Below are 17614 nucleotides of genomic sequence, written 5' to 3'. Positions count from 1 at the left end.
CCAATTTTTAGACGCACGTCTAATAGCCGGCTATTGCTCAGTGGGATGGTCAAAAATGATCAAAAACGAGGATTAAAAAAAAAAAAAAAAAAAAAAAAAAAACGATGGGCTATAGGCCTAACCCATGTTTTTTTTTTTTTTTTTTTTTTTCAAAAAAAGATGGGCTATAATATAACCCATATTAATTTATTTTTTCAATTTTTTTCAAATCCTCAAAAATGATGAAAAACGGCATGTTATAGTATGCCATACGGTATGGGCTATAGCCCATGGTCAAAAATGATGAAAAACGAGCTACAGTATGCCGTACGATATGGGCTATTAGTCGAGCGTCTAAAAATGGGATACAAAACGTCTAAAAATAGACGTCTAAAACACGTCTAAAAATAGACGTCTAAAACACGTCTATTTTTAGACGTGTTTTAGACGTCTATTTTTAGACGTTTTGTATCCCATTTTTAGACGTGTTTTAGACGTCTATTTTTAGACGTTTTTTATCCAATTTTTAGACGCACGTCTAATAGCCGGCTATTGCTCAGTGGGATGGTAAAAAATGATCAAAAACGAGGATTAAAATAAATAAAAAATAAATAAAAAAACGATGGGCTATAACCCATGTTTTTTTTTTTTTTTTTTTTTTTTTTTAATCCTCAAAAATGATGACAAACGGCGTGCTACAGTATGCCGTACGATATGGGCTATTAGACGAGCGTCTAAAAATGGGATAAAAGACGTCTAAAAATAGACGTCTAAAAAACGTCTAAAAATAGACGTCTAAAAATAGACGTCTAAAACACGTCTATTTTTAGACGTGTTTTAGACATCTATTTTTAGACGAAAACTAGTTTTTCATCATTTTTGACCAAGCCCATACCGTACGGCATACTATAGCATGTCGTTTTTCATAATTTTTGAGGATTTGAAAAAAATGAAAATATGAAAAAAACGATGGGCCATCGTTTTTTGAATTTTTGAAAAAAATGTATCCTCGTTTTTCATCATTTTGGACCATGGGCTATAGCCCATATCTTACGGCATACCATAGCACGCCGTTTTTCATCATTTTTGAGGATTTGAAAAAAATGAAAAAATGAAAAAACTATGGGTTATAGCCCATCGTTTTTAGATTTTTAGATTTTCTTTTTGAATCCTCGTTTTTCATCATTTTTGACCATCCCACTGAGCAATAGCCCTATTAGACGTGTGTCTAAAAATTGGATAAAAAATGTCTAAAAATAGACGTCTAAAAAACGTCTAAAAATAGACGTGTTTTAGACGTCTATTTTTTGACGTTTTTTATCCCATTTTTAGACGCTCATCTAATAGCCCATATCATACGGCATACTGTAGCACGCCGTTTTTCATCATTTTTGAGGATTTGAAAAAAAAAACAAAAAAAAAAACATGGGTTATAGCCCATCGTTTTTTGAATTTTTGAAGAAAAAAAGAATTAACCTCGTTTTTCATCATTTTTGACCATGGGCTATATGTACGGCATACTATAGCATGCCGTTTTTCATCATTTTTGAGGATTTGAAAAAAATGAAAAAAAAAAAAAACATGGGTTATAGCCCATCTTTCTTTAAAAATTTGAAAAAAAGATTACCTCGTTTTTCATCATTTTTGACCATGGGCTATAGCCCATACCATACGGCATACTATAGCACGCCGTTTTTCATCATTTTTGAGGATTTGGAAAATATGAAAATATGAAAAAAATGATGGGTTATAGCCCATCGTTTTTTGAATTTTTGAAAAGCATGTATCCTCGTTTTTCATCATTTTGGACCATGGGCTATAGCATACTATAGCATGCCGTTTTTCATCATTTTTGAGGATTTGGAAAAAATGAAAAAAACGATGGGTTATAGCCCATCGTTCTTTTTTTTTTCTTATCCTCGTTTTTCATCATTTTGGACCATGGGCTATAGCCCATATCGTACGGCATACTATAGCATGCCGTTTTTCATCATTTTTGAGGATTTGAAAAAAATGAAGAAAAAAAAAACATGGGTTATAGCCCATCGTTTTTTTATTTTTGGAGAAAATAAATAGCATGCCAAAGTTTGTGCTATTGCCATAGAGAATGCATTGGGCATTTAAGTTAAATAACTCATAAACTACAAAACATTTAAAAATAAAAAAGTTCCAGCATGTCTCCACAGTCCACAGTAAGCTGAATAATAAAAAGTGCGAATGGAGTTTCTAGGTGAAAGTGACTTTTGACGTGCCTATAGAGCTGCTATTGAGCCCCTTGTTAAATGTCTCAAATTTGAAAGCACTATATTTCTAAAACTATGAAACATTTCAAAGATTCCTTTTCAGGCAAACATGTCCACCGTAAGATGAACCTAAGTAGGTTTGAATGGGGTTTCTAGGTGTAAGTATGTAGGACTAGTAGCATACCAAAATTTGTGCTATTGCCATAGAGAATGCATTGGGCGTTTAAGTTAAATAACTCAGAAACTACAAAACATTTCAAAGTAAAAAGTTCCAGCATGTGTGCCCTCAGTAAGCTGAATTATAAAAAGTGTGAATGGAGTTTCTATGTGAAAGTGATTTTTGACGTTCCTATAGAGCTGCCATTGAGCCCCATTATAAATGTCTCAAATTTGAAAGCCTCATATTTCTAAAACTATGAAACATTTCAAAGATTGCTTTTCAGGCAGACATGTCCACCGTAAGATGAACCTAAATAGGTTGGAATGGGGTTTCTAGGTGTAAGTATGTAGGACTATAGTAGCATGCCAAAGTTTGTGCTATTGCCATATAGCCCATGGTCTCGGAGTGTTTTTTCGGGGGGTTTTTATCCTCGTTTTTCATCATTTTTGACCATGGGCTATAGCCCATATCGTTTTTCATCATTTTTGAGGATTTGAAGAAAAAGAAAAGAGACGACATTCACTCCGAGACCATGGGCTACAGCCCATCGTCTCGGAGTGATTTTCGTCTTTTTTTATCCTCGTTTTTCATCTTTTTTTACCATGGGCTATAGCCCATATCGGACGCTTTTCTGTGATTTTCACCTTTTTTTCAAATCCTCCGAAATCGTAAAAAACGATGGACTATATAGCCTTTCACTTTTCCGCGATTTTCAATTTTTTTTCAAATCCTCCGAAATCGTGAAAAACGACATACTATAGTATGCCCTCCGACACCATGGACTATAGCCTTTAGCTTTTCCTTGATTTTCACCTTTTTTCAAATCCTCAACAATGATGAAGAATCATGCACTATAGCATGCCGCTCAATGACCTTGAGCAGTATAAATGACCTTCATAAGACTAGTAAATGACCTTGACCAGTATAAATGACCTTGACAAGTATAAATGACCTTGACCAGTAGAAATGACCTTGACAAGTATAAATGACCTTCACCAGTATAAATAGCCTTGACCAGTATAAATGACCTTGACCAGTATGCGGTCCGTGACCATGGACTATAGCCTTTCGCTTTTCCGCGATTTTTCAAATCCTCCGAAATCGTAACTATAGAGCGTTGCAGTCCCGCCCCCTTTCATGACGACGCCAGGCCCAGGAAATGAATCTCAATGCATTTTTCCCATAGACATTTCAAAACTATTTAAGACCTTTTAAGCGTCGTACGAAGCCAACTCTTGTCGTGACAAATCATGACAACACACACAATATTTTGGACCAAACAAATAATTACAAACCTTTTTTTCTACTTTCTAATTCTTTGTTTGGCCCGATAAATTGTGTTTGTTGTCCTGATATGTCACGACAAGAGTTGGCTTTGTCCGCGGCGTAAACATCTTTAAATAAATACTTTCTGAAAAGTCTATGAGGAAAATGAACAGGGATTTCTTTTCCGGGTCTCTCGAGTGGGCGGGACTGCGATGCTCCATAGCGCGCCGCTCAATGACCTCTGAGACCATGGACCAATGAACCATATAAATACAACACATTGAGCAGGGCACTGCAGGGAGTTGAACCCCGTTCCGGTAAACCAGAAGTACGACACCAGTGCCTTAGTTTTGGCTTGCTGTCTTGGTGATTTGGTGAATATAGTGGATTCATTTTTAGATCAATTAGGGATTTGTAAATACTGTACTGGGCTGACTGTTTTTTTTATGATTTTCTGTACCTGCATGTGACGGCCCTGCCCCCTCTGCCTCTGCACAGCAGGATATCCGGCAGCCTGGGTGATTAGGGCAGAGTGGAGCAGGCCGTCAGGCCAACTGTGTACACCTGAGTGGGGTGTGTTCTGGGAGAGTATATAAGGGCCTCTCCTTCCATGCTCTCAAGCCAGCTCTCTTTCCTTCCTTTCAAGCAGTTGCACACCTTTTACAACACGCACACAGCACACTCCATACATCCATACACTGCATACATGACTGATTACTGACATTGTCACATCTCATACCAGTTTATTTGATTATTGCTTCACTTATTTTAATTTAGAATAATAAATATATAATATAAAAGGTTTGCCTTGTGCGTGGACTCCCTTTTTGTCATGTATTGCCCTAGAGTGCATGACACCACAAAAAACTAAAACAAAAGTCAGGCGGTCACCAAACAGCCATGTCTAGGGAGTCGGGACCTCAAAACCTACTCTAGCAAGGCCTTTAACATTGAACGCCCAATGCATTCTCAAAGGCTATAGCACAAACTTTGGCATGCTACTAGTCCTACATACTTACACCTAGAAAGTAAACCCCATTCAAACTTTATTAGGTTCATCTTACAGTGGACATTTGCCTGAAAATGAATTTTATTTTATTAAAGATATTCTGGGGCTTTTTTGCCTTTATTATACAGGTTTGTTTTTTCTTAGACAAAACATTAAAAACGCCATTGACAATAGACAGTTTAATGTTGGTTTTGTCACTTGGTTTTGTCTGTTTGTTTTGTCCTCGATGTTGTAAGATTATAAGAGTGCCCCTCAATTCACACAGGTGGGATTTTTTTAGTTCCCGACACGTGGGAACCATCAAAGCATCCTGATTACTGTGGTGTCCTGTATGACTAACCAATTCGCCATTGGTATCAGCCAAGTCACAATGCTTTCTTTTTTTAGTTTTGAAGTTGTTCTTCTGGAAATCAGTCTTGAAAGTAAAGACTTGAGTGGGGGTTGAACCCACAACCTCCAGATCATGTTGTCAGCGTGCTAACTCACTGAGCTGCTTACAACCTGACACAACATAGTCTTCCTTTGCCTTTGAGTAACAAGGATACAAAAACTAACAGGAGATTTGTATGTATGTACACAGCAAGCACAGTGGCTCACTGGGTACAGAGCTTGCCTGGGAATCAGGAGGCTGCAGGTTCACGTCCTGGCTCTGACAGTGTGTCAAATGGCTTCAACAGACAATTACTGAGAAAATGAATCCTAGTACAGTCTACTGCTCTACATCGATAATAATAAACGATGGTGCAGGAGGGAGTACCTGCAAAGGTGGGCCTGTTGCGATACCCTTATCGTATTTTGCATAATGTTTTTCATGAAACGACATGAAACGAAGAAAGCCATTAACTATAGTATGTCATTTTTTCATGATTTTCATCTTTTTTTTTAAACAGCAGAAAATTATGAAAAACGACATACTGTAGTGTGTCGTCGAAAACCATGAACTATAGTATGCCTGTCGTTTTTTCATTATTATTATTTAAATAGCCGAAAATCATAAAAAACGACATACGTCGAAAACGATAAACGGAATGAGAACACAAAACAGACTCCAAAATATTGTATCAAAGCAACATTTATAGATCAGCAGAACTCCCAAAGCATCATGACTGTTAAGAATCCAGTGGGTGTGGTATATTGTTGCCTTTACATTAAATAAGCTGTACACACACAAACAAAAAGATTCTACCAAAATGGAGAGATCAAATCAAGATCATAACACATACAGTAGTACATCATCATGTACCATCTATTGCATCTACTTAATATATTATCAAAATCAGTTAAATTCATCTTCAAAAATCTCTTCAGTATATGCCCTTACATGACTTTCTCTGCACATTAAAATCCTCACCACAAATTCTAAATTATTTAAAAAATTGCTCACAACGCATCGCACTGCAGTGCGTTGTGAGCTTTTAAAATGTAATCTTAATAGAGACTACATTTTTTTCTACCTATAATGACATGCCCAAAATGGGACACTAGGGTTAAATGAATACTCAAAGATTCTACTGTTGTTGTTTTGGGGGCTTTTCTGCCTTTATTGACAGTACTGTACAGCAGAGACTTGACAGGAAACTGGGAAAGAGTGTAGGCGTGGCTCAGGAATCGAACACAAGACTTGCTGTCAAGCTGCATCAGATACATAAGTAGGCTATGGTACGCGCCTTAACCCGCCCAGAGATTCTACTGCTAACACCGAAAATGTTAGTGTCTACCCCCATCTTTCCCATTTCTTCACTCCCATCCGTCTCTATCGTTGCCACGCCATCTTAATTTCCACTGTAGCACACCTACTCACATCTCCGGTTAATAACCATGACGTCCAGTCCATTTTGCTGTGTGTGTGTGTGTGTGTGTGTGTGTGTGTGTGTGTGTGTGTGTGTGCGCGCGCTCGGCATGCTTCAGGTTCTGACAGCCAGCATAGAGTTGATCTCCCAGATGAGGTTGCGGAGTTGGTCCATTATCTGCTTTAGCTGCTGGTTCTTCTGTTTCAGCTTCTGCAAGAGCAACGGAAATTCAAATTGAGAATGAGAACAAATCAATAAGCAGTATCATCCAGTCAGCATATACTGTGTAGCACATTTGAGACATTAATATCAGACACTTCAGAGCAACTTCGACTTCTACATTGCAGGTAATAATAAGAGATATAAAGATTGTTTTTGCTGGTGTAGCATGCGAATAAACAAGGAGAAACACCCCAACCAATCACATTTCCAGCAAAGACCTAACAAGCCAATTTCTCTATTACAGGTGCACGAAGCAAGATATTAGAAAACCAGGTGTTCAAACAACCCACGGAGAGTCGAGCAGACCAAACAATCAGACACTGAGCAGAACGCAAACAGCTCGTGGCCATTAGTGGTTATGCAAAGAATCTGTGTGGGCTGAAGCAAAAAGGCACCTCGGAAAAGTGTCTTTAGTCCTCCCACCGGGTCTCTTTACCTACAGTATGTATGTACAGAGAGGCAGCGACCACGGCAGTTGACTTTATCAATCCGGGAGCCGGTTAATCGCTAAACCAACACATATGTCTGTCTCTCCAAGGAGCAAACACTCCACCGCCATTGTCAATCGCCCAGAGGGTTTTTGTTGTCTGTCGGTTACCCCTGAATACACTCTCTACTCTCAGTCTGCTTAGTCAACAAGTGGCCGTTGAACTCCAGTACCTCGTTGAATAAGGTTTATGCATAAGCAAATAAGGTCTCAGAAGCTGCCACGACAAAAAAAAAGGCCAGAACAGCTGCCAAACATGAACATAAATGCATCTTTGAGCATAACTCATACCATGCAACAATATTTTGGAGATTTGACAACATATGGAAATGGAATGTCAGAACAGGTCAGCTCCATATATGGAGATCTAAGGGTTTGAGGTCAGATGTAGAGTTTCTGGCCAATATTGATGACATCAGGGATCTCCATTATGGTCTTAATATTGATGACATCAGGGATGGAGATGTCACGTGATGTCAAGAGCTCCATCCCTGATGATGTCATGTGATGTCACACGCTCCATCCCTGATGTCACGTGCTCTCTCACCCCGACCAATCAACACACACATTGACAGGAAATGCACGATTCCATAGTTAACTGCGACCTTTGGTTGCAAAGAATACTGCACTGTAGGGATTGTGGTGTCTATCTAAGTGTCTAACATTGCCTTATTTAATGGTACAGTAGTAAAGCTGATTTCTATGAATTAATCGTAAAGCCTACTCAACTCAAGCTTCCTTATGATACTAGATGACAATGCTTTTAATGTATTTGATGTATTACCTTGTGTAGTTCTTGCTTACTGTAAATCGCTGTGGATTAAGAGCGTCTGCAAATTGCCTAAATTGATAGCCTGATATTGAACTAAACTGTTCAAATTTCTCTAAAACAGCAGGAATGTATGTATGATGTACTTTTGAAAAATAAATAGTTTTAGTTTTTCTGAAAATGTGATGTATTTATTTTTTTATCTTTCAAAATGATAACTGGCCTAGAGAGACAGAGGAAGGAGGGGCGGGCGGGGGGGAGTCAGATGAGAGAGTTCACTCAGGAGTATAGCTACAGAGTACAGTATGTGTCGTGCAGGGAAATCTATTAAGATTAAATCCCATCTCACTCTCTCAGTAACACTCCTTTAGCCGTGACTAATTACCAGCCATTTTTTCGCGGCACAGATAACACCTTGAGTAATCGATTTCACACGGCCCTCTTATTATCAACTGTTTAGCTGATTGTCCTTGAAGATATTCTGGAGTGGAACATTTGGAACGGCTCCATCGGCTCTCTCCGGGGGCCATCATGCTGCCTGCGTTGGGATCTCTCTTCAGCCTAATTCGTATACCATACGCCGGTGTCTCTAGGCTGAAACTGTTTTTTAGTTTTTATTCTGTCTTTGGGTTTCACCATCATACAACAACATATGAATTAGGTTTTACTACTTTCGTTCAACCCCTCTCTCTCTTGAGGTCCTTTCATGCTTTCTCGCCCTGCCTTCCACCCTGTCTAAGAGTTCCATTCTGAGACTGTGTGTGTGTGTGTGTGTGTGTGTGTGTGTGTGTGTGTGTGTGTGTGTGTGTGTGTGTGTGTGTGTGTGTGTGTGTGTGTGTGTGTGTGTGTGTGTGTGTGTGTGTGTGTGTGTGTGTGTGTGTGTGTGTGTGCGCGCGCGCGTGCGTGCGCGCGCGCGTGCGTGCGTGCGTGCGTGCGCATGTGTGCGTCTGTGTCTACCAACTACATGCCTCATTACTCCGACTAGTGAGTCTTTAAATAACTGTCATTTACTCTGAATTGATGAGATGATACTCAAGCCTTTTTCTAATTACATTTATACACTTTAAGCTTGTGAAACCGAGAATTGCACACTTATACAAGTGAAGATGTGGTTTTTCTACATCTGGCTTTGAACAGAGTTGTTGTTTGAATACAAGGAATTTGTTGCAGTAAATTGTTAAAGTAATTACCACTGGTGCCATGAAAGAAAAAGAAAATATGTAATTGATAATTACCCGCAAAATACCATGTGCTCAAAGTTGAGATTTGCCTGGAGGTGGAGAGCCATACTATACCTCATTTTACTGTTAAACCAGAACAGCATATGTGTCATTTTAGATGTGTCTATCATGTCAATATCACGGTCAGTATCAGTATCTAAATTGGTCCCTGGTTTAGACAAGCGAGAACGAAAACCAGTAGAACACTGGCTCCCCAGGACTGTGGAATGAAGAACCAGTGCCATACACATGAGCATGACGGTGGAGGCTTATTTCTGTCTGTTTGTTTGTTATTTGTGTTTTGCATGGAGCTCACCTCCCCTCCAACATCTTTGACTCATTATAATAAGGCCCACCAATCCTCCCACAGTCTCCAAAGACGAAATGTGGAACTGAAGAGTGGGGTGGATTATACAAAGTAGGGATACCTACAGTATGACATCACAAGTAGCACCAATAAAAATCCACATATGACGAGAAAGCCTGATTGTTCCCCAGCAAATTGGTATTTGGTGGGGATAGAAGACACATGGGGGAGCCCAGAATGAAATGGTAAAAGTTGCACTTCATGTTGTAGGACCATAAAAAACACAGCCAGGAGACACGAGCAGAGCGGGAGGAATCAGCAATCGGAGACTGAGATTTGATTTGAATGATTTTAGTCATATACACTGCTGCCTAAGGCCCCTTTTCCACTATGTGGTGGAACCAGAACCAGAACCAGAACTTTCCAGGACCCAGAACTACCAAGAACCATGTGTAGTTCCAGAACCAAGTTCTGCTTCCGTTTCCATATAACCAGAACCCAGAACCTGTTAAGTCTGCCCCCCCCCCCCTATTCCCCCACTGCTGAGTAGCTTGGCCGGCAGGGCCCCCTCCCCCTTGGCACGGCCGGGGGGGTCCCGGAATACAGAGATATTCATGTTTAAATAATGACTGGTTATTATTCAACAGTGGTGGAAAGTAGCTATGTATATAGTATTCTACTTAAATACATTTCGGCCATTTGAAAATAGACAAACTACAAGCTCGATGAGACACGTGAGCTTGTAGATTGTCTATTTTCAAATTTATTTGCTTTATTGTACTTTTTTAAACCAATAATATGAACATATTTTTATATGCCACATGTGCCACAGCTGTGGCAGCCACATGCCACAGCTGTCACATATATTTCTTATACATAATAGATATACTGTATATGCACATACTGTAGTTTATATGAACATGGATATATGCAGAATACATTATATATAGGCTATATTTGCCGATATGGATTTCCTTTCCATGTGGGGAGTGGGACAACAGTAAAACACCCGTTTTAAATGCATTCGACCAGTTGTTCTTTACCTGTCTACAATATTTTGCTTAAACTGCAAGAGAAAAATATATCTCATATGGGCTATAGCTCATATGATGATAAATGATAACCCACCTTTTGAATATAGCATTTAACATTGTGTGGGTTGCAAATATAGTGCCTCTTGAGCAGATTGAGCAAATTGTGCCATAACATCCAGTCCAGTTGTAATGTCAATATCAAGAAATGTGCAAATACAAATCATTTAACCGTTGTGCTAGTTGAATTTAATTCTTCCAATGTGTAGTATTGTGTACTGTATTGTAGCACATTTCTAGTAATGATATGCCTAATGCCTTGCCCTGAAAAAGAAAGAAAATTCTGTTCTGGCAATTTAGAATAGATTATATGGCGCTCTCGCGCGCGAGCACACGCACGCAAACACATACACGCACGCAAACGCAAACACATACACACACACACACACACACACACATCTGCAGTTAGCCTAGCTTATAGCTGTAGTGTAGAACAACAACTGCAAGCAAACAACTCGTCGCGACAGCTTTATGGCTCTCTCTCTCTCTCCCTCACGCACACACAAGCTCTGTCTCTCCCTCTCTCGTGGCCATAGTGTTTCTGTGTGCTTTTCCAGGTTATTTTTCTGTGTGTCCGCTGTCGCTGTGTCGCACTTAGGAGTTTAAAATGTGCGCTGTTGTGTTGTGTGCGCTTCTCCTCGCTCCGGTCTCCTCAGATGCTCAGAGTGCTGTCACCTCAGCTCGACCAATCGAGAGCAGCAGCGCTGCTGGCCCCGCCCATAGGTTCCCAGAACTCAGCGTTAGTACTACCTCAAAAGCAGGGCCGAAAAAAGGTTCTGAGAACCTGGTCTGAAACCGTGCCGTACCGCGCTGTGCGCTGTGGAAACAAACCCAGAACTAAAAAAAATAGGTTCAGGTTCTGGATAGTTCTGGTTCCACCCCATAGTGGAAAAGGGGCCTAAGACTATGGAAGGAATGCGCCGTGAGTATGTGCATACAGTATGCATCTGTCTGTGTGTGGGGCTAGTGTATACCGTATGTCAATTCATCACTCGTAGTCCAAATACTCCAAATAGTTATCAATGTCAAGTTGTCAACACTGTTTGGCAGTGAATTAGCTGTACGCCATAGGCACCCAGATCGTCCATGTCAATCTATATTTCCTTACCCTCTGAATCAGCAGAAGAAAAGACCCTAGATCTTCATGAGTTATAGAAAGATATACCAGATGATAGCCATGACTCATTAATAACCTTTTCTTTTATCCTGAAAGTGATAAGTGAAACATATGATCATAGTGGTAAAATAGCCAAAGATTACAGTAAGGCAGCTGTGCAAATCTGAGAGCTGATTAGCTGAACACACATGACACACTTTAAAGACGAGGCAGTCTCTCCGTCATTAAGCCAAAGCCTTTTAAACAGGGGGGTGGATGAGGAGAAGGAGATCTCTGATACCGGCAATGGTTTGCGTTTCACAGACACAATGAGAACAGATGGATGAAGGGCTGTAAAGCAGTCTCCTCCTTCCCTCCGACTCTCACTCTCCTGCTTTCTCATATTCACTTCATCTGGCTCTCCCTGTACACCTTTCCAAGTCAGATCAAAGCAGCTGTCCTTGATATTAGGATGGAAAAGAGACACTGAAGTAGTAGGGAGAATTATTAGAAAGTAATTTTAAAAAATCCAGTCTACCTAGTGCAAAGTGGCAGGAAAGATCATGGCTAAACCTTCCAAAAAGGACTGTGTGACCCGAGCGCCATTAGTCACAGTATTATTCATATATTCATATCCCCAGCCTTTTGGAAAACTGCAGTCAATTAAAGGTGAGTAGACTTTCACATCTGGAACGGCTGCAAGACAACCAGAGACAGCTCAAAGAGATCCAAATGTAGGCTATGAAACAACAAAACAAAGTAATTCCAAGCTTATCAAGTCTGTTAATCACAGGGTGGTTAGGGTCCATAGTGCATACCACATGGGCCCAAAATACCCTTTTCAACATGTCCGCATGTTTGCTGTGTTATTCCCCGCTCTCGGTCTGCCTTTTCTGTCTCTCTCTAATAAGTAAAAAAAAAAAAAAAAAAAAAAGTCAGACCCTCTTCTAGATGACTCGCCTCCTAGGAGCCATGCTGTAAAAACATAGCAATATAAGCTTGTGATATGTATATATATATGAACAACAGAACAGATTGTGAATTATCCCATTCTGTCTATGATTAGAAACATTACTACACTGACTTCAGCATGTTATGAACTCTTGGTTTTTGATCAGAGGATACTAAACAAGGGGAAAAAACGAAGTCGGTCTTTCTTAACAAAGAACAGAGGAACAGGAATGGAGAAAAGAACAGCAATACAGCGAGTTGAGCTAAACCATGGCTTCACTCAGGATTCTTCACTGCTAATCCGCCCTGTCTCTGGCAACTCAAATCACTGCTTTCATGCCAACGGATCTGGCTGGGAATTACAAGTGTAAGTGTCTGTGAGCGAGAAGAGGGGATTAGGGAGATGGGAAGGGAGAGGAGAGGACCAGAGAGGAGAGACGGTGACAATACATCCTCTTATCATCCATCACTGCCAGGCTGTCATTGGATGATTCAAGGATGAGGCCGCTTCTCTCCTCCTCTCCTTCCAGCCACAGGGCTCTTCTGTCCATCAAGGCAGAGGGGCCTTGTCCATCAACCAAACACACAAACAGGGACTACACGTGACTAAAGATATCAATTCACAATGTGACAGCCTTCTGATTGGTCCCTGAGTGACTAACCAGCTTTTGCTAAAACATCATTTCAAACATGATATGCCGAGTCACCGTGCTGCACCTGTGATGTTCCTTTTTACTGACACCAAGTTTACATCAACAATTGAATATCAATATGAAGCAACTGAAAAACATGTTATGGTAGTGGATGTAGAGAGAGGATTTTTGTCCAACCACGAAACTGCAACCAATGGGTGCGAACAGGGGCACAACCACGGGCGGGACTTAAAGGATGAATTGGTCAAAACTAGTTATATCGGTAGCCAAAAGGCGAACTAAAAATTTTAAAAAAAAGGAAAAAATTCTAATCTCGCCTGGTATCATTAAGGATGCACGTCCTATGGACACGTCGATTGGGACCCCTAGGACGTGTGGACACGTCCTAGGGACGGAAAGGGTTAAGACAAGGACAGTAAACATCACCTACACTACACACAAAGGGTTAAGACAAGGACAGTAAACATCACCTACACTACACACAAAGGGTTAAGACAAGGACAGTAAACATCACCTACACTACACACAAAGGGTTAAGACAAGGACAGTAAACATCACCTACACTACACACAAAGGGTTAAGACAAGGACAGTAAACATCACCTACACTACACACAAAAACGGAATGAGGACAAAAGACACAAAGGAGGAGGGGAGAGAAAAAACTCACTTTCTAAAATCTGCTTTCTGTAACGTACCATGGATGAGGTACAGTACATGCGTGTCCTTACTCAGTACATGTGTGTTCCTGTACTGAGGTACAGTACATGTGTGTCCCTGTACTGGGAAAGATGTGATATATAGCAGACGTGGACATGATTACCTTTGCAGAACTTTAAAGGAATAAAGTATCATTGTTAAAATGTTAACTAATGAAGTCACAAACCCGCATGATCATCTGCAAACATTTGTGATTCCCAGCAGCTGAATTTTCAAAGAAGCTGGGAATCAAAATGATGTGGTTTGGTGAACAATTAGACTTTTTCCTATGGTGCTACGCAGCTAATCGGGTCCACCTCATCTGTGTGTCACATCTATCCCAACAAGTGCACAGTCAGGGACACACCTCAACATAGAGTTTCACATTTGCTCTGGCGGGGAGGCAGCGCCAGCATTGCGCAGAAACATGTTTTTTATTACTTTTAAGTACTGCACATCTTATTCATAGTGGCGAACACAAAAGGGAATAGAAAAGAAAGACTGCATGTATTGCTGCTCTAAGTCCACATTTACAGTGTGTACCAAATACAAATACAAATACAATTTACTGTGCCAGACTCTGCCATTATCCCATATACAATACAGTGACTCAAGACAGTGATAAACCACTATCTGTCACACATACATACAGTATATAGGTTATTTGCTTTTCATAGTTTATATATATATATATACACACGTGAGCGCACACAACTGAAGCACAGCCTACTGATCCAAATTAGTATGCACAGCTGCATATAGTTACACAGTACTGACTGTAGTTCAGTGGAGTGGCTGTATAATGTGTCATTCATTGTCTTACTGTACCTAGTTTAGAAGTAAATGCCTTTGTTGCGTCCTGCATAATACAGTATGTCCACGATCAACACGAAAACAAAAGACATAGGATCGTTGTTGTTGTCTTTGTGGGGAATTCTGATAAAATAGGCTGCTTGGGACCACAGTATTTTTCTCCAAGATTGAGGGCACACATTTCTGTCACTCCCAGGTAGCAGAAAGAGGCTTCAGATACTGTGTGTGTGTGTGTGTGTGTGTGTGTGTGTGTGTGTGTGTGTGTGTGTGTGTGTGTGTGTGTGTGAACAAACATCCGAACATCCGGTGTGTGCAGTGTTTGACTTTCTGGATGTCTTATCTGGATCAACTTTAGCAGACGATAATAAAATAAAGAGTTGTGTTTAAACAGACTCCCCTCGTGTACAAACTGCCTTGATCCTCAGAATATATATTGCACAATCAGTAAAAGGACACTGTCTACTCGGCAGTATGAGGTGTTAAGACATATGCGGATAGAATACTTTAATCATGATGATGATATCAACATTATCATCATCATCATCATCCTTTCGCAACATCATCATCATATCTCTCCTTTCCCTTAGTTTCATTTCTCTCTCTAATGATCTGTAATAAAAAGCATACAGAAAGAAAAAGCTTGAACGTTAAAAAAAGTCAAAAAAGTGGAAAATGTCAAAGTGAACACTGTGCTTTAACAGCAGCATGTAGTGCAGTGGGTTAAGGACCTTGTTTTGTGTGTCCAAGGTACGAACTCCGCTGTTAATCAGTTAATCTGATTTTGAGAGTCAAGGCTTGGAGTACAGGTTGAAAAGGTAACTCACTAGCTGAGCTTACAGAAAGGGACACCGGTGGTCCACTGGTCTGGTGACACATGGCTGTGTGGTGTAAGTCCTTCTGTCGTTTTTATTTGACCAGTGCACCTAACAAGAACTCAATCATGATGGTTAGAATCTTCTGTCACTGAATGTGACAAACTGACATATTGAGCCTATACACACAGTATAAGCCTTCTCCCAGTAGGCTACCTTCACATTCAGTAGATCCTGTGATCTGCTGTGGCCAGATGTAATTTCCTGGGATCTAGTAGGACTATAGTAAATAATACAAAAATAAATCACCATAAAATGTTGTAAAAAAAATACATATTTAGGCCCATGCTCAAATGCCCCCGCCCCCCTGTCAAAAAGAGCTAAAATCCCTAAAACGAAAGAAAGCAGCAAATGAAAGAAAATGAACTCTCACCTTTTAGTTTCTCTAATGACAACCTAAAACATGAACCTTGGTTGATAAAAACTAAAGTTGTCCTTTAAGAAAACCTAATAAAAAAAATAAAGGAGAAGATAAGCAGCGGCAAGCAAGTTATCCTTAATTAGTCTCTGTGTCCCACCTGAACAACTCTGGGATGTAAATGGACTATATACAAACGATGGACAGTAAACCCACAGGGACCTGCACCAACCAAGCAGCCTTAATTTGCCTGACATCGCTTGAAAACACCGTAATTGACTTGATAAACTTTATAGCTTTTTCTGAATAGGAGAGTTAAGTTTAACTGTCTGCCAGTAGTGTCCACTGTCCGGTGTGGGCCCTACTGAGGGAAGTAAGACCTTTAACATGGATTTGAAGACAAATAAAGCCTTCTACGCTGAAGGTGGCAGAAATACAATAGCAATGTTGTCATCCCTGCATACACCTACTGACTGGGCCCGTTCGGTACATCGTCAGTACTGAGCTGGAAAGCCTGCAGTGTCAGCCAAGTGTTGCAGTCAGAACAGTTGCCATCGATTTATTCTTTTTAAGAACCATCTGGGCAGGAGGCTAGGCATGGCCCGTACAGACCCCCCCCCCACACACACACACACACACACACACACACACACACACACACACACACACCCCACCCCTCTCTCTCTCTCTCTCATAAGCACCTGACTCTCTTTCAGGTAGCCCTATTGATTGGACCTTCCTTTGTGATTTGGTTCCCAGTGATGTTAAACGAGGGGTTAGAGGGTTTGGATGCTGTTACCTTAAAAGCAACGAAGGGTGGCCAAGCAAATGGCTGAGCTGTCTCAAGAATTGTACATCCAATGATAACCTACTTAGTGACTGTGGAACAAAAACAAATGAAAAAAGATTGATATATATACAGTACAGTACCTCCACACTTCGGACGGAATTGCTTAGCCATGGGGTGTAATGTGTGGGGGCGTGTTTTAAGTAAATACCTAATCCATCAGGTTGAAAAGTTCAGCACATCTTCAAAGCAGCACTCATGCTTTAAGCATGGCGAGTTGATTAGTAAAGAGTAAAGAGCTCCGGCGAGTGGCGACTTGGGAATTGATTGGCAACTTGGGAATTGATTGGCAGACTGGAATTAGAATCCCAAACCTGCTTCTGGGTCTGCGGTTGGATTAGCTGCACACATTTAAGATTCCCTGGAAGGAGCTGTGCTGGTGGGAGAGGGTAATTACCGATGAACGGACAGAGTTACGGGTTAAATTCCCAACACGGGTCACAAAGTGTCAAACGGTTGAGGCTTCCCACTCTCACGGTTTAATTAGAGAACTTTTGATAATGTGTATATTAACAAATAATAATAATAATAATAACCAGTAATACGCCTTAAAGGTGGTAAAGCGACCGCTAGGGCTGAGAAACTCTATTGGAATAATGTCAAGAATCCCACTAGCAGGGGTCACGGTGGCACAGTTGGTAGGTCCTCGAACCCAGCTAGAAGGTCCTGGGTTCGATTCCCACTCGGGACGCTGTGGGTGCTGGCGGCGTGTTCCCTCCTCCACGTCATCAGTGCCCATACCCGAAGGCGGGGTTGGCGAAAGGGCCTTTCTGTGTGGAGTTT

At 40.7% G+C, this 17614-nt stretch overlaps 1 protein-coding gene across 2 annotated transcripts in view; it reads right to left on the bottom strand.

Moving 5' to 3' along the window:
* Positions 1-5745: 5745 nt before the first annotated feature.
* Positions 5746-17614, bottom strand: part of med30 (mediator complex subunit 30) — a 54392-nt gene continuing 42523 nt past the window's right edge. For both annotated transcript variants that reach the window (XM_083765329.1, XM_083765328.1), the window contains exon 5: positions 5746-6657. In XM_083765329.1, the coding sequence (XP_083621455.1) occupies positions 6562-6657 (96 nt within the window). In that variant the 3' untranslated portion in view covers positions 5746-6561. The remainder of the gene's footprint in view (positions 6658-17614) is intronic.

The sequence above is a fragment of the Protomyctophum parallelum genome (assembly GCF_964188405.1).
Source record: "Protomyctophum parallelum genome assembly, chromosome: 1".
NCBI classification, from domain to species: Eukaryota; Metazoa; Chordata; class Actinopteri; order Myctophiformes; family Myctophidae; genus Protomyctophum; species Protomyctophum parallelum.
Note: the sequence above shows the minus strand (reverse complement) of the source record. Positions and strands in the feature narration are given on the sequence as shown.